Here is a 23,530-nt window from a genome sequence, read left to right on the forward strand (position 1 = left end):
TCTCATTCCCCAGTTTAATGAATATAACCCATTGTGTTGCCCCATCCCAGGTGCAGAATTTGGCACTTTCTCTTGTTGAACTTCACATGGTTGGTGATGGTCCAGCTCTCTAATTGTTAAGGTCTCTCTGCAGGACCTCCTTGCCTTTGAAGGAATCAACAGCTCATCCCAGTGTTGTATCATCTGTGAATTGGCTTAGTATCCCTTCCAACCCTGAGTTCAAGTCATTTATGAAGATGCTGAAGAGCACAGGGCCAAAAATGGAGCCCTGTGAAGGCCCACAGGTGACAGGTCACCTGTCTGATGTCACCTCATTCATTATCACCCCTTGTGTCTGACCCATGAGCCGTTGCTCACCCATCCTATGATGTGTTTACTCAGCTGTGTGCTGCACATTTTGTCAAGAAGGGATACTGGGACAGAGACAGTACTGAAAGCTTTACTGAAGTCCAAAAGCAGTGTGTACACTGGCTTTCTTTGATCAGCTGGGTGGGTATCTTGTCATAAAACTAAATCAAGTTTGATTCCCTCTCGTGAAGTTGTGCTGGCTATGACCAATGGTTGTGCTGTTTTTTAGGTGTCTCTCAACATCTTACAGCATAATCTTCTCTATAACTTTATTGGGCACTGTTAGTGAGACTTACAGACCTGTAGTTTCCAGGGTGATTGTTTTTGCCATTTTTGAAAGTTAGGACAAAGTTAGCCAGCTTCCAGTCCTCTAGGACCTCTCCTCCCTCTTAGGGTCAAATCTACCTTATTCAGAGCAAAGGTACAATCTCTCAGCTTTGCAATACTAAGAGAAACAAACTGTAGTATATATGATTTTTCTTTTCTCTTCAGTAATCATTCATAGAATATTCTGAGTTAGAAGGGAACCACAAGGATCATCTTAGCATTATTAGCACCGTGCTCTGAGTTCATCTGTTCTCTCATTATTTCCCTTTTTTATTTGGAAGTTATGATAGCAGACAATGCAAAACACAATTGTGCTATACCTACACATGCATTGCTCCACATCTCTGCTGGCTAGCTTTTAAGCCTACTAGAAGTAGGTCTGTAGTTCCCATGGTAGGAACTTTTCTAACAGAATTTTTCTTCCATTTCTTAAGATTTTAAAACTACAATTCACACTCTCTTTTTTTTCTTTGCTTTGTTAAACAACTAGTGTTAGATGCAGGTTAAAATAGAACATCTCTCAGTGTACTACAACAGCTTCTCCTGAAAGATTTGAAGTGAGATATATTTGTAGGTAAGTAAATTCTCTGGCCCATGTGGACCTGGAAGCATATACATATCTGTAAAAATAATATCCCCACAGCTGCACTATCCACGACTTGTTTTCTTATGATTATCATGGCCATACCTCTTCACCAATGCAGTATGTTAAATTCTATGGATGTCCAAAGGCACTTAGTGATTGCAAAGATACAGGTGCTTATATATCTGGGGCACATATATCAGGCTGCTTTATCATTTGCCTATGTTACATTTCAAAAGCAAATTTTTGAATCTCTCTTATACAGGACATATCCTGCTCCAAGGGAAAAAAAAACACAAACAGGAAAAAAACCAAACCAAAACAAAAACCCAAGCCAAAAAAGTACTCTGTTGTTAATGAGATGAAGATGTTGGAATTTTTTCCCTATGTGAAAATATTCCAAAAATTTCCTTGGGAAAAAAACCCAAAACCTTGGTGCAAAGTTCTGTCCTCCACTGGCTGAATTTGTAATTAAATTTGTGGTTGTGTTCAGCCTGAAACAAGGTGCTGCAGGGCCCCTTTCCCTAGCCAGCTCCTTCTCCCCTCAGCCCAAGCCCGGCCCGTGTCCCTGCCATGCCGCCCCTGCCCTGGCTGTCCCGAGGATGTCCAGGGTGGTTAGGATTTGTCAGGTCACACCTCAGCCTGTCAGGGCTCGGCGGCGCGTCCTTTGCCCTGCTGCAGCCCATTGCTTCATTCCATCTGCACAGAGCCTGGCCTGGCTACATGCAAATAACCATGGCCAAAAACACCTGCCTATTTACCTGCCACATCCTCCTGCCTTTGGCTAAACTGTTCTGGCTGGTGTTACCCCAGTCTGGCTGCAGTAGGGAAGCAGGCGCTACGCACACGCTTGTGCACACGTGTGTGCAGGCACAGGAGCCAGCAAGAGCTTCTGGTTCTGGGCTCACACTGGTGCCAGATAGGCTGCATCCCCAGCCCTTGCCTCTCCCACCTCTCTCCTTTCCCCCCTGCCTCTCCCCACAGCACACTGCCTGCTAAAACTTCTCCTCACTCAGCTCCACTCTGCTTTCAGCCTCTCTCACTGGTTTCCTAGTATTTCCCTAATTTTGTTAATGTGAAAGTTTGACTCATTCTGTGTCTTCCACTCCCTTGGTCTGACAACCTATTTTCTTCATGGCACTTCTTTCTTCTAACCTGATCCCAGCCTGCCCCTCCTCCCGTCATGATCTGGTCTCCCCTTCTTACCTTCTCCTTCTCTCGTTTTCTGCCCCTCTTTTCTCCAGCCTGAATCAATGGAGCTGGGACACCCATGGAAGAGGTGAGGTCTCCCTCCAGGTTGTCCTAAAACCTCATCTGCAGCCAGAGCGAGCACACTCCTGGTGTCCTCTCTGCCTCCTGCAGGCTCCCAGCCTAACCTTGGCTCCTGGAGAAAGCAGACCTCAGGCACAGAACCTTGGCAGCTTTGGCCAGGGTCTTCTTCTGGGCCTGGAGAGAAAAGGTGCCCTTCTAAACATGACATTTCACGCAGTATGTGCTCACCTGAAAATTGTTACGCTTTAACTTGAAACTGGTTTAAATAGTGGCTGTGCTGTTAAGCCAGACAATTAACTTATTGGTAATAGGAGAGTGAGAGCAGAACCAGGACAGCAGTGGGTGCTGAAGTAGTTTCTAAATGGAAGCAATAATCTAACATTAGTGCAATATTGTATCGCTTATTTTTCTTTGTCTTTTGCAAGACATCTTTGCCTCTTTTTAAAAATAAAAGTCAAATCTATTCTAAGGCAATTCTTCTCCCCTACTTTCCAGCCTGACGGGTATTTGCATCTCCTCCACCTTCTTCCTCTTCCTTTTCCTTTCTCCATCCCCTCTAAATTGTAATTCAATCTTTTCCAACACATGATCTCTTTTCTTTTTTTGGCACTCCCTCCACCCACTCTCTCATTAGTTTGAGTTAATTAGGAATAGTAGGCAGCCCTCAATCTGTTATGTGTTAAAACAGAATAATCCAAAACAGAGGCACAGACACAGCTACGTGATTTCATTGTCTAGGGGAGACAGAAAACCAGTGGGGATTCTCTTATCTAGACTAACATCTTCCCAATGGTTAACCTAACTGGCTTTAAAATGTTCCACAAACACAGATCTGGGATAACAATCTTTCACTGTTTCCTTTTCTTTTCTTTTTTTTTTTTTTTTTTTTTCATTTCATCATTGGCAAGAATGAGTGAATTGGATTGACATGGAGGTGATAGAGGAAGAGAAATAGTCTACATGTCAAAATGACAATTTATATTACATGGTTAACAGAATGAGTGGTACGTGCAAATGGCTGCGGGTATTTTCATCTGCTGTGTTGTACAATAAAGTCCTTTTTTTCCCTGAAGTGTATCATCAAGATCACTCCCAATTCAATGCAGATTGTTTGCTTGAAGGATCTCTTTCTAACATTAATATCATTTGATAAATGTCGAACTGAAACAAGAATCAAGTATTCACTTGTTTCTATTAGGGAATTGTGTTTATATAAAGGTCATGCCTGGTATTTTTTCTGTAGTGCTGATCACAGACCTTAGGGCAGAGTGTGCTGTGGAAGTGAATTATAACACATCTAAGAAATCAAGCCCTGTTTCTGAAGGTAAGGCCTTACATTTTTTGTCTGACTACACATGGTCCTCTTTGGATGAAATGAAATGCATGCTTAGGAAAGACAGGTATAGCTGTGCAAGTAACACAAAAATGCATGCCTGCATTAAACATAAATATGAGTGCTTTTGAGCATTTATGAGGCTGTTTATATATGTATAAGTAAATGAATAAATATGTAAAGCTTGAATCTTCAAAGATTGTTGTGTAAAATTAATGAATTATAGACAGCCACATTTATAATAATTGTTACATTAAATTGCCAATTCGGTATGTATGTGCCTGCATGTGTATGAAGTTGTGTGTCTGTAATTTGTGTTAATAATTTATCCATTAATTAGCAATGCTAATGCAATAAAGCTTTAAAGTTAAACAACTTTCAATGGTCTTTTATGAAATCAGATATCTGGGATATAGAATGAAAAACCTATTGGAAAAAAAGGAAACAGAGACATTAAAAGTGCTGCCATCAAAATATCATTATATGGGTTAAGAAGAAATAATTTCCTTTCTGCCAGAAACATCTCTTTTTGACAGGACGGACATCAGATTAATGAGACACAAAAGGAATGCTTAATGAATGACAAAGTATAAGCTTGATTATTAGAACATACCAGAGTGCTACAGCACTGGAGAAGATAATATCCCCTCAAAAATTAGAGATTTTACTGGGAGGTAGGAATGCAAGAAGTTTCTTGTTGGACATAGACAACATGAGACCAAAGATCTCCTTAAGGAGATGCTGTAAGAAGTTTGGGAGTCTTTTACAATTTACTTTTGATACACTGTTTATTTATTTCCCAGCTATTGGTACAGTTATGTGCAAACTGCATTAAATTCATGAAGGAGACAGATTTGGCCCTTACACTGTTCCTATGTTTGATTTTTTCTTTCTATAGTAATGCAAAAATTTAGTGATTCTTGTGGATATATTTTACACTAAAGATGAATTTTTTTTTTTTTTTCACCCATGGAATTAAAAGATCTTACATTAACATCTCTATTTCAGTATTAGGAATTAAGCCTGTTTAATTTATACAATCTTTCTCTTTCTATATGTATTTTAGATTACAATGTATGAATGGTATAAGAGAAAGATATAAATATGTACTTTAAAAAATTCAGAACTTTAAGAATCTCTATATTAGATGACATTAGTAATTTTATGCAGTGATTGGTAATTTTATTACGTTTCGACATCTGAGACTATGTCACTTTCAGTATTACACAGAAGCCATAAAACTTGTATGACCTCATATAAATCCATTTATTAGTCAGAAAGAAAAGTATTAGGGGACAGTAGTAAAACTAAGTTAATCTAAAATCTATCAAAAAGATGTTCAGAATGTAAAAACTTTTAGAAAAAGAGGAAATAATCTCCCCCTTATCACACATACAGTAAACATACTGATGATTCTCTAAGAGTGAAGATATTTATTCCTTCACATTCTCAGATTAGAACTATGGTTTCTGTCATACCTGGTAGCTTTCCTCATGTTAAACCATGGCCAGCCCCTGAAACTGCTCCGTGAAACCAGCACGATTTTCTGTGCCATGCACACAAACCCCCTGTCTTCCATCAATACTGGTATGGCAAGAGTAGAGAAAGATAGTGCTGTGGTGTAAGAAGTTTGCATTTTAGTGTGTAATGAGCCAGGGCAGGCATTTGTCACAAGCTGAGAGGAATGACTGGAAGGTTGTTATGTAACAAAGCAGAATCTGCTTTCCCGAGTGTTCTCAGCTCGCTGCTATCTCTGCAGCTCAGTTCAGACACACGCAAGCTCAGCTTGAGCCACGCTCAGTATGACACTTTGTGAAAGCTTCAGAATGCAAGGTAAGGTAATAAACTGCTGCAGAAACAAAAGAAAAGAAGCTTCTAAAATGCACTGGTAATGCAAAGGTGTCTGTGTCCTGTTGGTATTAGTGACACAATGCTTCATACATGTGGCTCTCTAACCAGAGATACTACAAAAGCAAAAAGAAAATTGTTTTATAAATTATCCTTTAAGATACACTGCTCCTAGTGGATAAACAACTTTGATACCAAAAGCTGCTCTGAATGAGTTTGGCGTGAGGACAGTTTATATTGTGCTGCTCATGCTTATGCTTGCATTGCAGTTGATTTAGACTTACTCTTGAGACATGTAGAGGTAGATGCACAGAGAGAAATATACTGGTAGCATTAAACAGGGATATTTTGACACTTGGAACAATCTTTTTGGATTTGACTAAGTGCCTAAATTCACCTCAGAATTAAAACTCAGACTAAATATTATTTAAAAATTCATCGCTTATATGTTTAGACAAAAGTAAGACTAAAAAAGCACATGGAAAGTAAACTAAACATAAAAATAGACAAAAACTATATAAAAGCAGATATTGCTATCTAAACAAAAAAAAATCCAGAAAAACAGAAAAGAGATAATGAAAGAATAAAGGCAATAAAGCTTATAATGTTGAGCTGTAGCAATAGCATTTGTGAACACAAATAATTTGTTTAGGCTATACAGAAAAAAATAAATTATGATCAACCAGAAAAACATTAATTATGATCAACCAGAATCATCTTGTGCATGGGCACATGCAGAATATAAATTGGATTGCTCGTTTCCTCAGAAGCCAGAGGTTTGGTAGGAAATTTGGATGATTAATAAACCTTAATCTGTTAATAGGAATGCTGGAAAAGATTTAGTGATAGTAAGTACAGCCTGCTATATACAGAAATTTTTTCATCTTCGTATAGCAGCATAAAAACCTATACAAAAAACTTTTTCATCTTCTATCTAGAGATATTTGAATGTTTTATATTTTAATCATGGGGACAAATAATTGAAATTGTTAGGACAAAGTGGGCATATTCTCACTGTAATGGAGTTACCTACCCAAATATCCTTTCAGTTTTTGAACCCTGACCATCCCTTTTCACAAAGGCTTCCTTTTTAAACTACTGCATGGCATTACACAGACTGCAGGCTACTGCAAATGCCCAACATCAAGCAAAGTATTTTCTATCATTAATATTCATTCTGAATTTTCCATATTGGCTGTACAGCTATGGGCACAAACTTATTTGAAAAGGTAATACTCAGGTTAGTATCTTTTCTTGGTTGCTAGTGTATTTCTTAAGCCTTAATTTGAGTCAACGAATTTAATTTGCCTTCTTTTAAACTTCTACTAGCATCAATATTTGTTCAAAAATTAAAGAAATTTAAAGTCCTGAGAAGCAATATCTTTTTAGATCAAAGGAAGCAGGTTTTCTTATTTTGTGGTCAGGTCTGGGGAAAAGTAAAAGAGAACTCTGAGAACTGTAATTTGGAGGCATTTGTGAAGTTATCACATTTCTGTGTGTTTGACATTTTAAAATCTTTTCTAAAACAAATTGCCATGGTTAATTTTAAGAAATATTTTTTGTGGTATTTGTATAAACTGAACAATGAAATATTGTATAAAAGTACATAACCTTCAGAATTATTTAACTACTTCAGTTAATGATGGAATTAGGGATTGGATAGGAAAAAGGGTGATGGATTTGAAATGTCTTATTGAAACTTTACCCTTATTCACCCTTACAGTTGTCACAGAGCTAGGATGGCAAGATAGCTATTTCTCTACCCTCATAAAAAACATTTTGTGTATTCGATGTTGTCTTGTTTTTAAATACTTTATTTGTACAACTGTTGCTACATTAAAGCAAGATAAGATTTTATAATCCACAGAATAAAATGTGAACATTATTTTGCTTTACATGTTACCATGAAGAGAAGAAATGGGGAAAAAAAATCATGAGAAAAATATTGTCAAAGCAACTTTTACACTTTGTCTTTCAGAACTTCTTAAACTGATTGTCCTTCCATCCAAAAACTTCTGTCTATGATTAGATAGTTGTGATTGTATTAAGCGAACTGAAAATGCAATTCCTCAAGCTCTGAACATTTCTGAACTGTGAGTACCAAAAGTATTGATAGATTTACTCCCATCCAGTGACAATTTAACAGTACCCTTTGAATTCATATGAACTTACATGACTTTATAGCTAGATGAATATGCTCTCATTTTAAAATTTTTCTTCCTCTTCATTGCAAATTGCAGCACTTGAATCTCATTTCTCCTCAGTGAGCAGCTACTCTGTAGTTTTTCTCAGAACACTCCTGAGCAGTGTTTTGAGAAAAACTACTGAGTAGAAATTTTCTTTTCCTTTCACAGAGATATGACAGTATCATCTTCTATCATTTAGTGTCCTTGGCAATGAAGGACACTTTGAAAAGGAAAGTGTAGAGATGTTTATAAGAACTTGCGATGTTGGAAAATATTAGACAGGTATTACACAGGTACTGCAAAATTATTGCAATTTTTAATTTTTTTTTAATAATTTGATTTCTCACAAAAAATCAGCTATGCTGATTTTGCTGAAAGAGTTGCTACTGATGGTAGAATAAAAAAGGAAAGTTAATCTTGTGAAAAACAGACAAGAAAGTGTAAGAATTCATAGACAGTAGACTCCAAACCAATACTGCTGTTTCATGAGTGGAACAGTTACCTGTGAGAGAACAAAATAGAATATATTCTAGTGTACCTAGCGTGTAGCTGCCAGCTTTTTACCACTTACACTTCTAGTGTACTCCAGTGATTTAAAACAAGACATAGGGAAAGAAGATTTATCAAGGAATGGTGAATAAAAAAAGTTTCAGAGTTAGAAGAGATTGAGAGCCCTTGTTTGCCCCTAACTACTGTGATTATCTGACCAGAGTACAGTGGAAGAAAAGTTGTTCTGCCCAGAAAAAACCCTGGTTTCTGCACAGAAAAGTGGAACTGCAGTTCAAGCTCCAGCTTCCAGCAGTTGAAAACTTGGACAATTGCTTTGGGAACATTTCTCTTCAAAAGGCTCATCACAGAGGTATGGATGTTTATCCACTGCAAGGAAACATGAATTTTGTGCTTGTGTTCTCACTGAAGTGGCAAAAGGAGGATTTAGCCATCATTAAGTTAGACTGGGAAAATATTCAGAGTAAAAACTACAAACGAAAGTTTCCTATTGAGATCTTTCCTAATAAGTTTGCTTGCATTCGCTCAGGTTAAGTAGATCGATATATACAATTCTCTTTTATTTTAATTCATGTCTTAGACCACGGTAGCTAAATCTTCATCTCATCAAAACTTTACTTTGATTAGTGTTCTAAGCTTTAGCTTGTGTGCAGTCTGGCAATCCCTCTTTCCTCTGCTTCTTTTTCCCTTCAATATCTCCATTTTTTTACCATCTGTTTAAGTAAAAATTTTCCTACTTGCCTATGCCAAAGTAATACAAAATTTCAGGGGATGTTTTGAGAAAACACCAGAACTTTACTTAGTTTTCAGATTAAATTTTAAAACTTTCTTGACAATTATTAAAGGAGTAATAAATGAGTAGATTTATTTAAACCTTATCCTGAGCAAAACAACAGTGAATTTATGTTGGTTAGGAAAGATTAAATACTGTCTTCCACTGCCTGCAAAAATTCTGTGTCAGTGGAGTCTGGCAAGCTAAACCAAGAAAGACAAGCAAAAGTTTAATTTTTCAAGCCAGATTCATAACAGTATGCTACTTGTTTTCATTGAAAATTTATGAGGAATAAATAGTAACTCTGCCTTTGACCACTGTCTTCTTCCTTTTATTTATTTTTGCCTCTTCTGTCTCCAGCATGATGTGCTGATCATCCAAGTAAATTTCAGTTCACTGCTATCATTATCATCTCAGAATACAACTATCAATCCAGAAAATGTATAACTCAAAAAAATTTTTCAATACTTATTATAATTATTGTGCATAAAACCTCACTCTAACTATCAAAGCAATATGCCAGAGAATATGTATTTGACAGGCTTCAACAAGATGTTGAAAAAGGCAGTAAAATGTTATCAACATACTCATTTATCTCAGGAATAAAAACCTTGACGTTCTCAGTTCTCATAGCTTTTCTTACACAAATTAAAAGAAACAAGGAGGTTTTTGAATATTCTACTACCTTGTAAATTATACAGTTAAATTAAAATAGATATAATGTTAACTTAATTTTTATAAAATGTATAAAACTCCTCAGAGATTTGCTTCAAAGGTCTGAACTTGAGTCTTTTCTGGGACACTTTGGCAGCAGATGATGTTACACAAAAATCATCTAAAAAAGAGGTTTACTTACACTCTTAATTACATAGATTATCAGGGCTGCATCCACAGATGATAAGACCATTAGCCTAATGTTATGAAATATCAAACAGGAAAAGCACTTTAAGACTAGGATTTCATGTGTTTATGGAAAGAGAAGCAGAACACATGCCATATTTCTTGGACAAAAAAAATCCAACAAATGTTACTCTTGTGTTCTTATAAATTCTGTAACCATCAGAAAATATTTGCAGGCTCTTTTTTCCTCAGAATTACAATAAGTTAGTTAAGTACTGTAACATTTTATTTGACTACAACGCTCCCATTTCAAACATTCTTACTCCTTTGATAAATAATTTTACCTATTTTTCTAATTTTCTTCTTAGAAGTGAAATATATTTATTGAATCAATCCCAAAAAATGAATCTTGTTCTATCTATCTGCAAAAAAAATTAAATGCACGCACACATCCACAAATCTTACTTTTAATTTTAGATAAAAAGTGAGTAATGTCACACACCACATACTGGGGTATGGTTTTCACTGTAAGCTTGGTTCCTTCCCAAGACTTACTGTTGTTGGGTTTGCATTTGTAGTTCTGTTGGCTAGCACATTTCTGTAGCAAAGCTAAAAGATTAGTTCCTAAAGTGCATGTTATTAACCTGATTTCCTGTACTACATTGTTATCCTCTATTTTCCATCCTGAAATGCATTCAAGGCATCTTACAGAAACTACTAATACACTTCAGATTTCTCACAACTCATATTCCCTTTTACATGCAATTATTTAATTAGATGATTACCAGGAAACAGGTGAAAAAAAAACCACCTGCTCCTTCAGAAGATTTTCCAGACAATGGCAAAGCTCTTGGGAGGACTCAGTGGATGCTAGACTGATCAATCCTAGTCAAGTGCTTTAGCTGTTAATTCTCTTTCTCCAGTGGTTGCTAATGAGTAGCACACACACAGTAGTACAATATTTCTACCAACACACATGGGAATTGGATCATTTGTACGTTAGGAAGTTCTTCACAGAAAGGGCAATTGGGCATTGGAATGGGCTGCCCAGGGAGGTGGTGGAGTCACCATTCCTGGAGATGTTTAAGAAAAGCCTGGATGTGGTACTCAGTGCCATGGTCTACTTGGGACAAGGTGGTGTAGGCTCACAGGCTGGGCTTGATTACCTCAAAGGTCTTTTCCAAAATAGCTGAATCTGTGATTCTGTCATCATGACAAAGTAGAGAAAAATGGGAATAACAATTAACAAGGCAATGTGGCCAACTGACTACATCTAAACTTGAAATTAGGACTTTAACTACAGGACAGGGGATAATGTAAATCTTACTAATTACCTTAAAAACAGAGTAGACTCTATCAGCTGGAAAACTCTGGAAGACTCTTCTTAAAGTGCTGCAAAAGTTTTATTCTATATTGGAATTTGAATTCTGAGTCCTAGTCCCCCAGACCAGAGATGCATAGATTTACAACTTGGTTAAAGTTCATTTTTCATTAGAAAGAGCAATCTCTGACAGCAGCCACAGAATCCTCCCTGAAATTTGCAAACAAAGGCAAGTCTTGCTTCATACTATTTGTTTATTTGTTTAAGTTAAACCAAAAAGTTGGGAAACAGAGGAGTTGGAAATCCATCAAAATCCTCCATTGACATTACAATACAAGGAAAGTACTTGAGTGTCACAGTCAATTTGGAAATGCTGTGTGATTAGTTACTGTGCCAAGTTTTTTATTCCTAATAAGTCACTTTCCTACTGCAAATATGGTTCTTTCTCAGCAGTTCTAATTACATTTCAAGTGTTAGAAAGAACAATTTTGACCTCAAGATTATTTATCTGATGCATGGTTTCTAGCCAGCTCTGTAGGAACTTCCTGAAAATGATAGTATAAGTAATAGCACATTAGAGTGGTGAGTGGGGAGACAGGATCACAAAAATGAATAATCATGGACTTTGTATTAGTTTTGCATCAGTTCAGTTGTAACTTCAGTAGACATTCTCTTGAAGTCTTCTATTAATTGCAAGTTCCAAATTCTGTTCTAGCAGTTAACTACCACGATGTATGGAAAAGGTACTCATCTTGAGTAAAAAGATTTGATTTTTGCTCTGCAGAGAACGCAGGACCTAATACATCTTATATCAAAACACACAAAAATAAGCCCTTCAAAACTACTATAGCTATGATGATGTTGATAATTAATATTAGATAGTAACATGAGTATAATAAAAACTGATGTAAAGAAATTAAGGAATATCCATTCAGAGAATTTTGTTTCTAAATATCAAAGAAAAAAGTAGGTGTTAAATATACCTCTGACTAGTTTTAATTTTAGCTGTACAGACACTTCTTTTAGGCCCTCTTCAAAACTAAAATTAGAAAGAAAGAGGGTTGTTTTCACTTATGAGTGAGTCTTTCATAGCTGAAGAACACAATTACTACACAGAGGCTTAAAAAGCACACATAGCAATTATGTAAAATCAGTTGAGGCTGTCTAAAACTTGGCTTTGAAACAAAGGTTTATGGAGGAAGTGCTGAAAATTACTTGGCAGTAATTGTTGCTAATGTAGGTTAATAACTAGTGTTGGGTCTGATTCTGATCTAACCCTGACAAGATTTTTTCAATTGATTTGAATCAAATTATTCATGAAGTTCACTGATAAGAGCTTTTATTGTGACCTGTGTCATAAAATCTCTCTCTTTAATTGTAATCAATTATTTGAGAAATCTTCAAACTATTGTATTACTTATTACTTGCCCCCTTATTTGAACTATGTACCAAAATTTTTTTAAATTAGTTTAATTTTTAACAGGAAAAACAGGAATAAATTTATTCTGGTTCACAAAAAGATACTCTAAACATAATTCATTCTATGCTGCCAAGACTGGACTTATAGTCTATAATAAAACTATGCTGATTTACTAACTAATGCATTGTTCTGGTAATACTGTGCTATTAAGAGTTCTCATTTTCTCAGACAATATATTCTGTCCAGTTTTGCTAAAAAAATATAAATGTTGACTTCTGTTATAAAGTTTGAAAAGCTATTGACATTTATTAATTAAAATTGTCCTCCTGACATGAAAACTAATTTATCCTAATTGAAAAATCCGGTTTTTTGTTTGTCATATGATAACTTATTGATTCTTTCTATAACCTTAATGGCAAATATTTGATGTCAGGATTGAATAATAAGTAGGAATTATGGGAGTATGGAAAATTGTAATGTTATGAATAAAATAGAGGTGTTTATATTCTATATTTTAGGGCAAATGCAGAGACAGACCTTTGCAAGCCGGTTATGGGTTTTTTACTGGTCTTATCCCAGTTTTGTGAGAATTTTCTTCTTTCTCTAGAAATAGATACACTTTCATTGCATCACACTATACTGAGTTCTTTTTATTTTTTTCTGTTTGATTTCCTTCTCCACAGAAACTCTTACATATTTTATTTTTGTATGATTTTTTAATGATAAACTGAAAAAAAGGAAAAAAATTGTAAATAATTTCATTTTAAGGATGCAAAATATACTACATACTACCAAATATTCGTGCAATTTTTAAGAAATACTGTAATGATGAAATAGATGGTCTTCTAATTTATATTATGAAAAATATTACTTCCTGTAACTAAAATGGGTTCTATAGATAAATGTTTTTCAAAATGGTGTAATAACTCCTGCATCACAACTCACTCTCTCCCTGACCCATAATATATCCAGTTCCTTTTATTTTAGTTTGATGTTTTTATGGTCACATTTTAGTGATTATTTTATGTGCAAATTGTCCTATATACAAAATCTGTTTCCAAAAATCATTGTACATTATGATTCATGTTACCAAAAAAAAAAAAAATTGACTACAAGAATAGATGTCCAACTAGCAGAAAGAGAAATAAATAATTCTTAAAATGTATTTAGCATCATAGAATGATAGAATGATTTGCATTGGAAGGGACCTTAAGTTCCCATTTAGTTCCAACCCTCCTTCTGTGGGCAGGGACACTTTCCACTAGACCAGATTTCTGAGAGCCTCATCCAGCCTGGCCTTGGACACTTCCAGAGATGAGGCATCCACAGTTTACCTGGCCAACCTGTGCCAGGGTCTCACCACCTCACAGAAAATAATTTCTTCCTGATACTTAATCTAAACCTACCCTTTTTCTGTTAGAGCCATTACCTCTTGTCACTACCTGTCCTCATGAAACTTCACTTTTCCAGCTTTCTTGTGCCAGGCCCCCTTTACTGATGGCTGCCATGAGATCTCCTCAGACCCTTCTTTTCTCCAAGCTGAACAGCCCCAGATCCCAGCCTGTTTCCCTGCAGGAGGTGCTCCAGACCTCTGAGCATCTCCATGGACTTATTCCAACAGGTCCCCATTCTTCTTATTCTGAGAACACCAGAGCTGGAAGCAGCACTGCAAGTGGGGTGTCGTTAGTGCTGAGTAGAGGGCAGAAATGCCTCCCTCAACCTGTTCTCCTCATTTCTATTTGTGCAGCCCAGGATGCAGTTAACCTTCAGGGCTGCCAGTGCAAATTGTCAAATTGTTGATATTCCCATCCACTGACACCCTCAAGTCCTTCTCCTTAGGGTTGCTCTCAATCTATTCTTTGCCAACACAGTTTTTGTGCTTTGGATTGCCCAACCCAGATGCAAGACTCTTGGAGCTTATGAGGCTCTCACAGATCCACCTCTCAAGCCTGTTCAAGTCCCTCTGGACTGCATCCCTTCCCTCCAACTCGCATGATGAAATGCAGCAGCCTAAACATACCCACTGTCACAATTTATTCTCGTACTTTAGAAATGTCATTGTGAGATGAAAGTCACAGGAGCATAGAAGGGATTCCACTGAGTAGAAAGGGACCCACAAGGACCATGGAGTCCAACTCGTGGCCCTACACAGGACACCCCAAGAGCAGCACCATGTGCCTGAAAGCATACTCTAAATGGTTCTTGAATTTAGACAGGCTTGATGCCATGAGCATGTCCCTGGAGAGCCTGTTCCTGTGCCCAGTCACCCTCTGGGGGAAAAACCTGTTCCTGATATCTTGCCTGAACCTTCCCAGTCTACTTCATGTCATTTCCTTGAATCCCATCACCTGCTACGAGAGTGAAGAGAATGGAGAAATGTAATCCAAGGCATTTCTTTGTACACTGTTGCTGTCCATGTTGAAAAGGGGAAGATTTCTTATTAACAGAGTTCAAATTTCAAACTCAAACAGATAGATATGCATCTGTCTACTGCCTCATTCCATGTATATATATCACAGAAATTTTATAATGACTGAAGAACTGCTAATTGTGCTCAGAGATACTGGTAATTACATTAAAGGAACACTTGGCTTTTCAGAAAAGCAGGATAGTCAGTATCCTGCAAAAGGCAAAGGAATTTGCTCTTTAGCCTTGAAAATCTTGTCATTTTTTCCTTCAATGCTTTGCAATTAGAGTTATGAGAAGTTGCACATTCTACCCAGATTTGGTCTCTCAATTTGGATGGGCAAAAAAAGTTCTGCCTCATTTCTGATGTGTCTGCCTTTCCATATCACACTAAACAGTGGCCAACACCATGTCATAGGGAAGATTACCAAAGAGCATAGAGAATTTCAGAACGAGAATCCAGTGATTTTGCGAATCCTTGAGATTTCCATTTTCAAAACATGTGTTGGTTCTTTTGATCCTTAGATCTTCTGCTTCTAACTTAATGCTCATTTCTGTCAGTATCAATGGGGGATCTGCTCAAACCCCTGAATATTCCCTTTCTAAACTCCCTGTATATTTTGAATTTGGAAGAAATGTTTCAGATCATCAAGATTTTTAGTAGCAATGATATTGTCTCAACAGAGATTTTCCTTTTTTTTTTTTTTTTTTTTTAATTGTCTTTAATTGTGAGGTTTTATAAAGCCTAGGTGTGTACTTCAGCATTCAGGACTTGGTCTGAATTCAGCACAGGTGATGCAATACAACTACTGAGTGCAGCAGCATATCCTGTGCAACTTCTACTCCAGAGAACTTTGGACAGTACTGTACAAGTCACCATGGAAGATTATTTACCTCCAGTGTTTTAAATTACAACAACTTAGTAGAGATTACTTAGGTTATTTTGTTCCCTTTTAGAAGGTATTGTGGAATTCAGGTTGTAATTCTGATTGATCATTGGATGAGAGAGTTACTCAGTTTGAAAAGTTTCCAGAGCTGTAAGTGACAAAACCCAAAGGTAGAGAATATCTTCTCTCTGCTTACTTGAAATAAAGTCCTTGCATTCTGATGTCCTCTGATTTTAGAGGTGGTTAAAGCTAAATATATTAAATCTTGTCTGATCTATGCAACTTTGAGCATGTCTAAAACAAAATAAGAATTAGATTTCTTTAATGATCAAATATATGGAGGTTTGCTTTCTATAGAAACCTATGGACCAGATTTTCTTACTACTATGATTACAATTTCAGCTTTATACAAAGATTAAGCCAATTGTGCCCCATTGCTGGAGAATGTAGGCACCTGGATTTTGGGAACTTCAAAGACAATAAGCCAGTAATAAAAAACAAACAAACTAACTAACTAACAAACAACACAGAAAACAAAAGAGAGAAAAAAAAGACCTTTTAGAAAAAATACAAGCTTGTGTCTACTTATGTAGTGCAAAATACCATGAGTTTATGGACTTTAGAAAAATCAGTGTAATTTCTTGATAAACAAAATTCCCAGAATAATATTCTTCTGTAATACAAAGTAAATATTTCTCTATGAAATGTTACAAGGGCATAGAAGAAAATCATGGCTTTCAGACAGTATGAGCTCAGCATACACTGACATAAAAATGCCAAATAAAATCAAAAATTGCTCCTGGACTGATATCTCAGGGCTGCTAGGAAAGGCCAGGGCATTACAGATTGAACTAGCACTGTGTTTAGGGACAAGAATCCAGTCACGGGTCACATCTGGCTTATTCTTGTGACACGCTGGTTTCATTAGTTGGAGTTCCAGTTAGCCCAACTAGAAGATCTGCCTTCATCTATTCACTTTTGGTTCTTAAATTAAAATCTTAAATCTTGTATAATGGATATGGGGCTGCAGTGAGCCTCAATATAGGCCAAATAGTTTGCACACCTAGACTACAATGAACTCAGTGAAAATCTTACAACATTTTTGATGTCTCACTGCATGGCCATGTATGAGAAGAACTTTTAGTTTGGTAGGCTGTGTTTGGTTATTAATTTTTTTTTAATCTTTGAGAAGAGACACATAGAAAAACTATTTGCAAGTTGTTTCTAGCATAAAACTTTTGCTTAACTTCCTGACACAAAGTAACATAAGTCCAACCTATAGTTCATGGTCTTGTATTTTAACACAGCCAATGTAGTTCAGCAAGGCATTGCACAGCTTAATCACAACTTGCATGGTGAACTTCTACTCTTGTTCCTCTCTGAACTTGTATTAAACAGGGGAACTGTTTTGAACTGGAATAAATATTATGCTTTGGAATATAGAAAACACTATTACAGAGTCAGAAAACGCATCACATAGTTTGCTAGGGTATGGAGTCTCTAGGGCTCCTTCCTTCAGCAGCGAAAAGGCAACAAAAAACAACCAAATTATTGACCAAAGGAAAGGAAAGAATTACATAGAATATAATATTTCCAAGAAAACATTAACAACAAAACTATGTAAGCTTCAATAGCTGTAATATCCGATTGTTGCATAATTCACTACTTGAAATAATAGTACAGCACTACAAATAGTTGTAGGTCTAGAAATACATATCATTATTTAGGTGAAATGTGAAAGAATTGTGACTCAGGATGGGGAAAAAAACCCTAGAATGAAAATAGTAGAAAGCTACAATAAACAGGAAGATGGCATATGAGGAAAATAAAATACTTCCTGCACTAGGCTAAAAGCATTCCTAGGCTGAAAATAAATAGGAAAGTGAAGGTGATTCATGAAATCCAAGGGTGAAAGAGCAAAACAGAAAAAGTATGTCTTAAATGAATAAATGGTGTGGAAAACAAAGCAGTGATTACCAGCATGTTTGGAAAAGTTGAAATTTTTCATCCAGCATCTTTAAAGCTTGCCAAGAAATTTCAGGCTGCCCTTTATAGACATGGAAAGTAGATATATGTTATCATTTTCATAAGAAGATATAATAATTTTAGATAAAATCCAGGTTGTTTGTTGTTTGGTTTTTTTTTTTAATTTGGAATACAATGTTACTTAAATGAGAATGAATTTAAAACACACCTATCTGTGAGAAAGACCTTTGCTTTACCAGAAACTAGGGAAATCCAGTGATCTGTTTTGCATGTCCAGCTAGGCAAATCTGGGCAATTTTCAGGAAAATTAACTAGAAACAAACTGTTTGTGGTTAATAGAAGATTGGCAGGAAGTGGCAGGAAGATTGCTAGAGTAGAATTTATTGTCTAAATATGGAAGGGGGAAAAAAAAAAAAAAAGGAAAGTTTATATTTCAGATGAAAATGAACAAGCCCTATTTAGACATTCTGTTTTCTGCATGAGACATGAGACTCAAAGACATTCTCTAAGGCAGGCAAACACTGTAACCCAATATGTTAAACTTTGAAAATGCTGCTCAAAAAACTTTCAAATGTACTGTTTTATGTTCAGATGTCTTCAGCCAGACAACTAAGGCAGAAAAGCTGACAGATGCATGCAAAAGTACATAAGTGAGCAGGTAACCCTCAATATCACAGTGCTTTTAGCAGTGGGAATGGGTGCCTTTCATTCACAGGATAAGGTGAATTGCTGAAACTTCTTTCAGTCCACACAGCTCTTTACATCTCACTGAGAGACAGCAATTGTGACAGTAGAATTCTCTGTTTACCAGGAATAACTTGAACTTATCTAAATTTCAGAAACTCTTGCTCAAACCATACGTCCACACACAAAAATCAACAATAATAATGATGGCATGCACTTTAGCTGAGAAAGCACGTGAAATATAATTAATGCATGGTAAAGTTAAGCTCATGATATGTCCTGGCTCATCTGTCAGTTGCAGGTCCTCCATTGACAGATGGTTTAGATGATGCCTGATACATGAAATAACTGTGAACAGTGAATTCTCCAAGCATTCATGCAGTCTCAATGAAAGCATAAGATCATTTCATTTTATTTGTATGGCATGGATCTACTGTGCATTTATCAGAAGCCTAGCATATAAAAACAGTTTCTGTGAGACAGCTAATCAGAAAAGACCACTGATGAAAAAAGGAGTTTCTTATATCTCATAATATTATTTGCCTGTTCAAGATATATGTTTTTCTTTGAATAATAAGAAAAGAAAAATAGATTCCATCCAGGGTAGAAAAGTCTAGTCTATCGAACAACTTGTTTTGGACTTAGATATTCCAAAGGGCACTGGGTTAAAAACTTTGTCCTTAAATTTGTGTTGCTGTCTAGAAGAAAAAAACAAGTTTTTGCTTAGTTCTACCCAGAGAGAATTTTTTTCTGGATTGATCATTTTTTCCACCTTCACATTTCTTGAAAAACACATGAAGGATTTTTTATCACCACAGTCTTCCCTTATCTCTCTTTTGATCTACAAAACAAACATTAATTACAATACTTCTAATATACTCTGAACACATTAAAACGTAACCTAAAGTGGCTGGTTTTTTAATGAATGCTTTCTAGCTCTGGTAATTATTCTCATCAACTTTCTAGTAAGAAGGACTTGGTTTATTTTCAGGGCTAACAAGTCTGTCTTTACCTTCAGACTTGCCTTCAAGTACGTGAATGAGTTCCCTTAGAATCTGGATACCTGCCTGCTTAGAGAAAGCAATTTTGCAGATGAGGAGGCCTTAAACTGCTCCCCAGTAAGGAATTCATAGTGTCTGCTGAGGCAGATTGTTTCAGCAGCATGTGCTTCATCGAGGTCTCAGCTCACTGAAAAGGCTGTTGCTTTTGGTCATAAAAATAAGTAGTGTCATTTTCTCTTTGCAATGAATTCTTTCATCCAATCATATTCCTGTATGCAAATATACCATGGCTGCTTCAGATAAAAAAGCACAAATAAAGCCAAGAGCTCAGTCAGGGCAAAAATCACTGTATTCCCTTTATACCTCTTTTCACCTGTGTTTCAGGAACATCCTCAAGCTTCTCAACTGAAAGCATGAAGAAGCAAGGTGCAGACAGCAATCCTGCTCCAGCTATGCCAGCACTGCCAGAGCCATTAAAAGACCTGAAAATTAAGTACACCAAGGTTAGTAGCACTTGCTTTTCCTAATCTTGCTTATGCATGCACTTCAGACAGTAGGATGTGCTCATTTTAACCTTATATGAACTACGGAAGCCATAGTTAATCAACGCTTAAAATATCTATTCTAGCTGAATTCTGATTTTACACATATTAGCAAGTATGTTCAGCAATCCTTTTAACCTGATTTAAAGTACCTTTATGTGCATGCATGATAGAATAGTTCCATATTTCACTTAGTGTGGGTGCTGTTTTTTCTTCTGAAACAAATTTTCATCAGTGATAAGTTTACCAGAAAGTATAAATGGAGCAATATTATTCCTCTATATTATTCTACTATATTATTTTTCAGAACAGTGAATTAAAACACAAAATTAAAATGTTAGCATATTGCATTTTGTTATAATCAGATTCAAATAATTAAACCAGATAAACTTACACAAAAAAGGATGTGTTAAAATGAAACTAAAATTAAATTAATTCTGGTCACATATTTACATTCGTGAAAATGAATCTGGTTTTGAATTTGTTTTTCAGGTAAATAGTTAAAAAACTAGATATAGTCTACCAATTTAACTATGCAATATTACTATAAGCTCCTTGAAATAGAAAATTCTTTCCATATAGAGTTAGAAATGTACAGATAAGGAAGGTCTGAATCCAACCTTGTGTTTCCAGCTTTAAAAGACTCTCTGCTCATTTTATATCATAATATTGTATCATAATGCACAGATATCTGCCAGAATTTTGAAAAAAAAATGGTGTTGCCAGAAACTTTGTGTTCTGAAACACTCAGAAAGGACCTCCTAGCTTTGGTGATTCTTGGTTACTGTTCTTTTTATTTTTCTTAATATCATTGCAAGGGACATAATTTTATTTTCCAGAACCATTGTTTAGTTTCTTTTCCTAAAGCAGGTATTAATCTAAATTACTTCTTCTAAATTCCATACGATCCTTTCTATCTAATGGAAAAAACTTAACTATGTTCCACTCCATGTCTTTCTTGAATAAATCACGCAGGGTCTTACTTTGTAAATATTTAACAGGAAAGATATGTAGTTCTGCCATGTGATAGCCTGCTACTGCTCTTCCTGTCTCAAAAAAAAAAAAAAAATTACTTTTGGATTCTTTAGTTTTTCAAGGGAAAACTACTAATACGAGAAAAACACCAACTGATGTATGAATATGCAAGACACCAATTCCTGGAAATATTTCCATCCTTCTAAAGTATTTAATTATTAAAGAACTATTCTGTTAGTACAAAAAAAGCAACCACAAGACAGCCAGCATTGTTGAAAAGTCTGGTTTGTAGTGTGCAATCAAGGAGAGTATCACATAATAAATGTTTCTTTTGTCTTGACAATAGGTATCATTTCCTTAAAAGTTGCATATAAATTCTAATTGTGCAGAAATGCAATGCACTTGTTTACAAGATCTAGCACATCTGTGGAGGCTTGATTTTTGCAATGCAGTCTTTCTCTCTTCAGATAGCACACAGGATTGTCTGAAAGACCCAGGAGCATATTGAGGGATAGGGAGCTGGGAAAATAGAAATGTCACTCCATATGCAACACTCATCCCACAATTAATAAGGCCTTTGCACTCTTGTGTTCTTACTCATCCCATTCCTCTCCTGTCCCATACGAGTCAGGGCATGGGATGTGGGTGAATAGCACCACTGGAATGATCAAGGTGAGAGAAACACTAATTACTGCTGATGTATTAACCTTTCTGTCTAAATAACCTAGGACCAGGTCCTTCATCTAGTAACCTCAAATTTCTCTTTTTCTACAACTGCATAATACCAACAGTCATCACAAAAGGATCTGACGAGAAATCTACAGGAGATGTTCAAAGGACTCTCTTTACTTAACACTCCCTCTATTTTATTTTCTATGATTGGGATCATTTGTGGCTTCCCACAGGGTTCACTTAACTAAATGATCTACAGATTGGTATAGCTCTATTTCAGAGTAAGCCTTTTACATATAGTATAATACTTAACACTCTTCATGAAATTTGACTTTCAGACATCAAATCAAATGTATTTTAAACACTGAAATTGGCTTGAACCAGAAAGTAATCTTGAATTGGCTTTATATATGAACCTCCTTTAAAGATATTTCCGTGAACCCAGTGAGTTTTGGTAGCTAGCTAAAAATGTGTTAGTAAATATTTTACTTAGTCAACTCTGAGGAATTAGACAATGATTGCTTGACAAATGCTTTCTGTCCTGATGCTTTCACATACACTAAACCCTGCAATACTCCTTTAATCAGAGAAACTCAGATTAGTTAATTATTAGGTTGTCAAATTACACAAGGGGGAGAAAAGAGCTGAACATTCTCTTGTTAAGCTACACGTGGAATATCAGGAAGTGTGGAAGGCTAAGGCACTATGAGTAAAGAAAAAGTATACTGAACATTAAAATGCTGCAGCCAGTGGTTTCAAAAACAAAAGTGAGACATAAAAGCCCAAAAATGTAATTGGACTATCTGGGGAAAGGTAATGAGCTAGAAAGGTACTATAGAAAGTCACTCTTTCTAAGATCAGGTCACTTTCTGGACACAGAGCCACTAAGTGGAAAATTTAAAAAATGACATAATATTTAATAAAAAGAATTTTTATGTTCTCTGATTATTAGTCCATTGCAGCAGTAAAATGTTCCTGCATCAATAATAGCACATTGCAAGGTAGGGGGGGAAAAGTTACACAAAATATTAGCCAAATATAAACTTCTTGTAAGGAAAAACCAGAGGGGGAGAAAAGGAAGAGATTTCACAGCAGCATCTATATTGGCATATTTGTTTAAAACTTAAATTTTCATTCTTTGGGAGCACCTTAAGAAAGGCCACATATTTTGATTGCTCCAAGAACACAGTGAGACTCCATGCCATATTTTGAGACTTGTAAATTAGAATTTATAGCACTTGAAATGAGCCTCCTCTTGGGCCACAGTACTTTAAGGTTTAGATATATCTGTAAAATTTACTGCCAAGTCATTTTTTCGTGAGTTATTGTACTCAAGAGTACCTGAAAAGCTGTCACAATTTATACAAGTAGGAGTGAACAGGTACAACATTGATTCAGCACTGTGCATCACCTCACACGAGTGATGTTAAATTGCCTCAGCCCTGGTGTCTCCTCACTGTTCCTGGACTGTGAAAACATGCTGTTTGTGTAACTCCCTGCTTCATAGTCCACATAAGAAAGCTTAAGAGCAGTCAGATGAGGAAAGGTTCAAATCTGGTGCTCACTTTTAGCTCTGTGAAACAGGAAACTGGGCTCATTTGAAGAGTGTTGTCAAGAAAA

The 23,530-nt window shown here is 36.0% G+C and overlaps 1 protein-coding gene and 1 long non-coding RNA gene across 2 annotated transcripts in view; both read left to right on the forward strand.

The window, feature by feature from the left end:
• The first annotated feature begins 5,592 nt into the window (after positions 1-5,592).
• Positions 5,593-8,751, forward strand: LOC130265607 (uncharacterized). The gene is made up of 3 exons (XR_008842635.1): positions 5,593-5,696; positions 7,690-7,804; positions 8,608-8,751. It is a non-coding gene; the product is annotated as an uncharacterized LOC130265607 (long non-coding RNA).
• Positions 8,752-19,891: 11,140 nt separating this feature from the next.
• ALDH1A1 (aldehyde dehydrogenase 1 family member A1) overlaps positions 19,892-23,530 on the forward strand; it is a 30,402-nt gene continuing 26,763 nt past the window's right edge. Inside the window, exon 1 of the mRNA XM_056514789.1 lies at positions 19,892-20,224. Coding sequence (XP_056370764.1) covers positions 20,135-20,224 — 90 coding nt within the window. The 5' untranslated portion in view covers positions 19,892-20,134. The remainder of the gene's footprint in view (positions 20,225-23,530) is intronic.

The sequence above is a fragment of the Oenanthe melanoleuca genome, chromosome Z, assembly GCF_029582105.1.
Source record: "Oenanthe melanoleuca isolate GR-GAL-2019-014 chromosome Z, OMel1.0, whole genome shotgun sequence".
NCBI lineage: Eukaryota > Metazoa > Chordata > Aves > Passeriformes > Muscicapidae > Oenanthe > Oenanthe melanoleuca.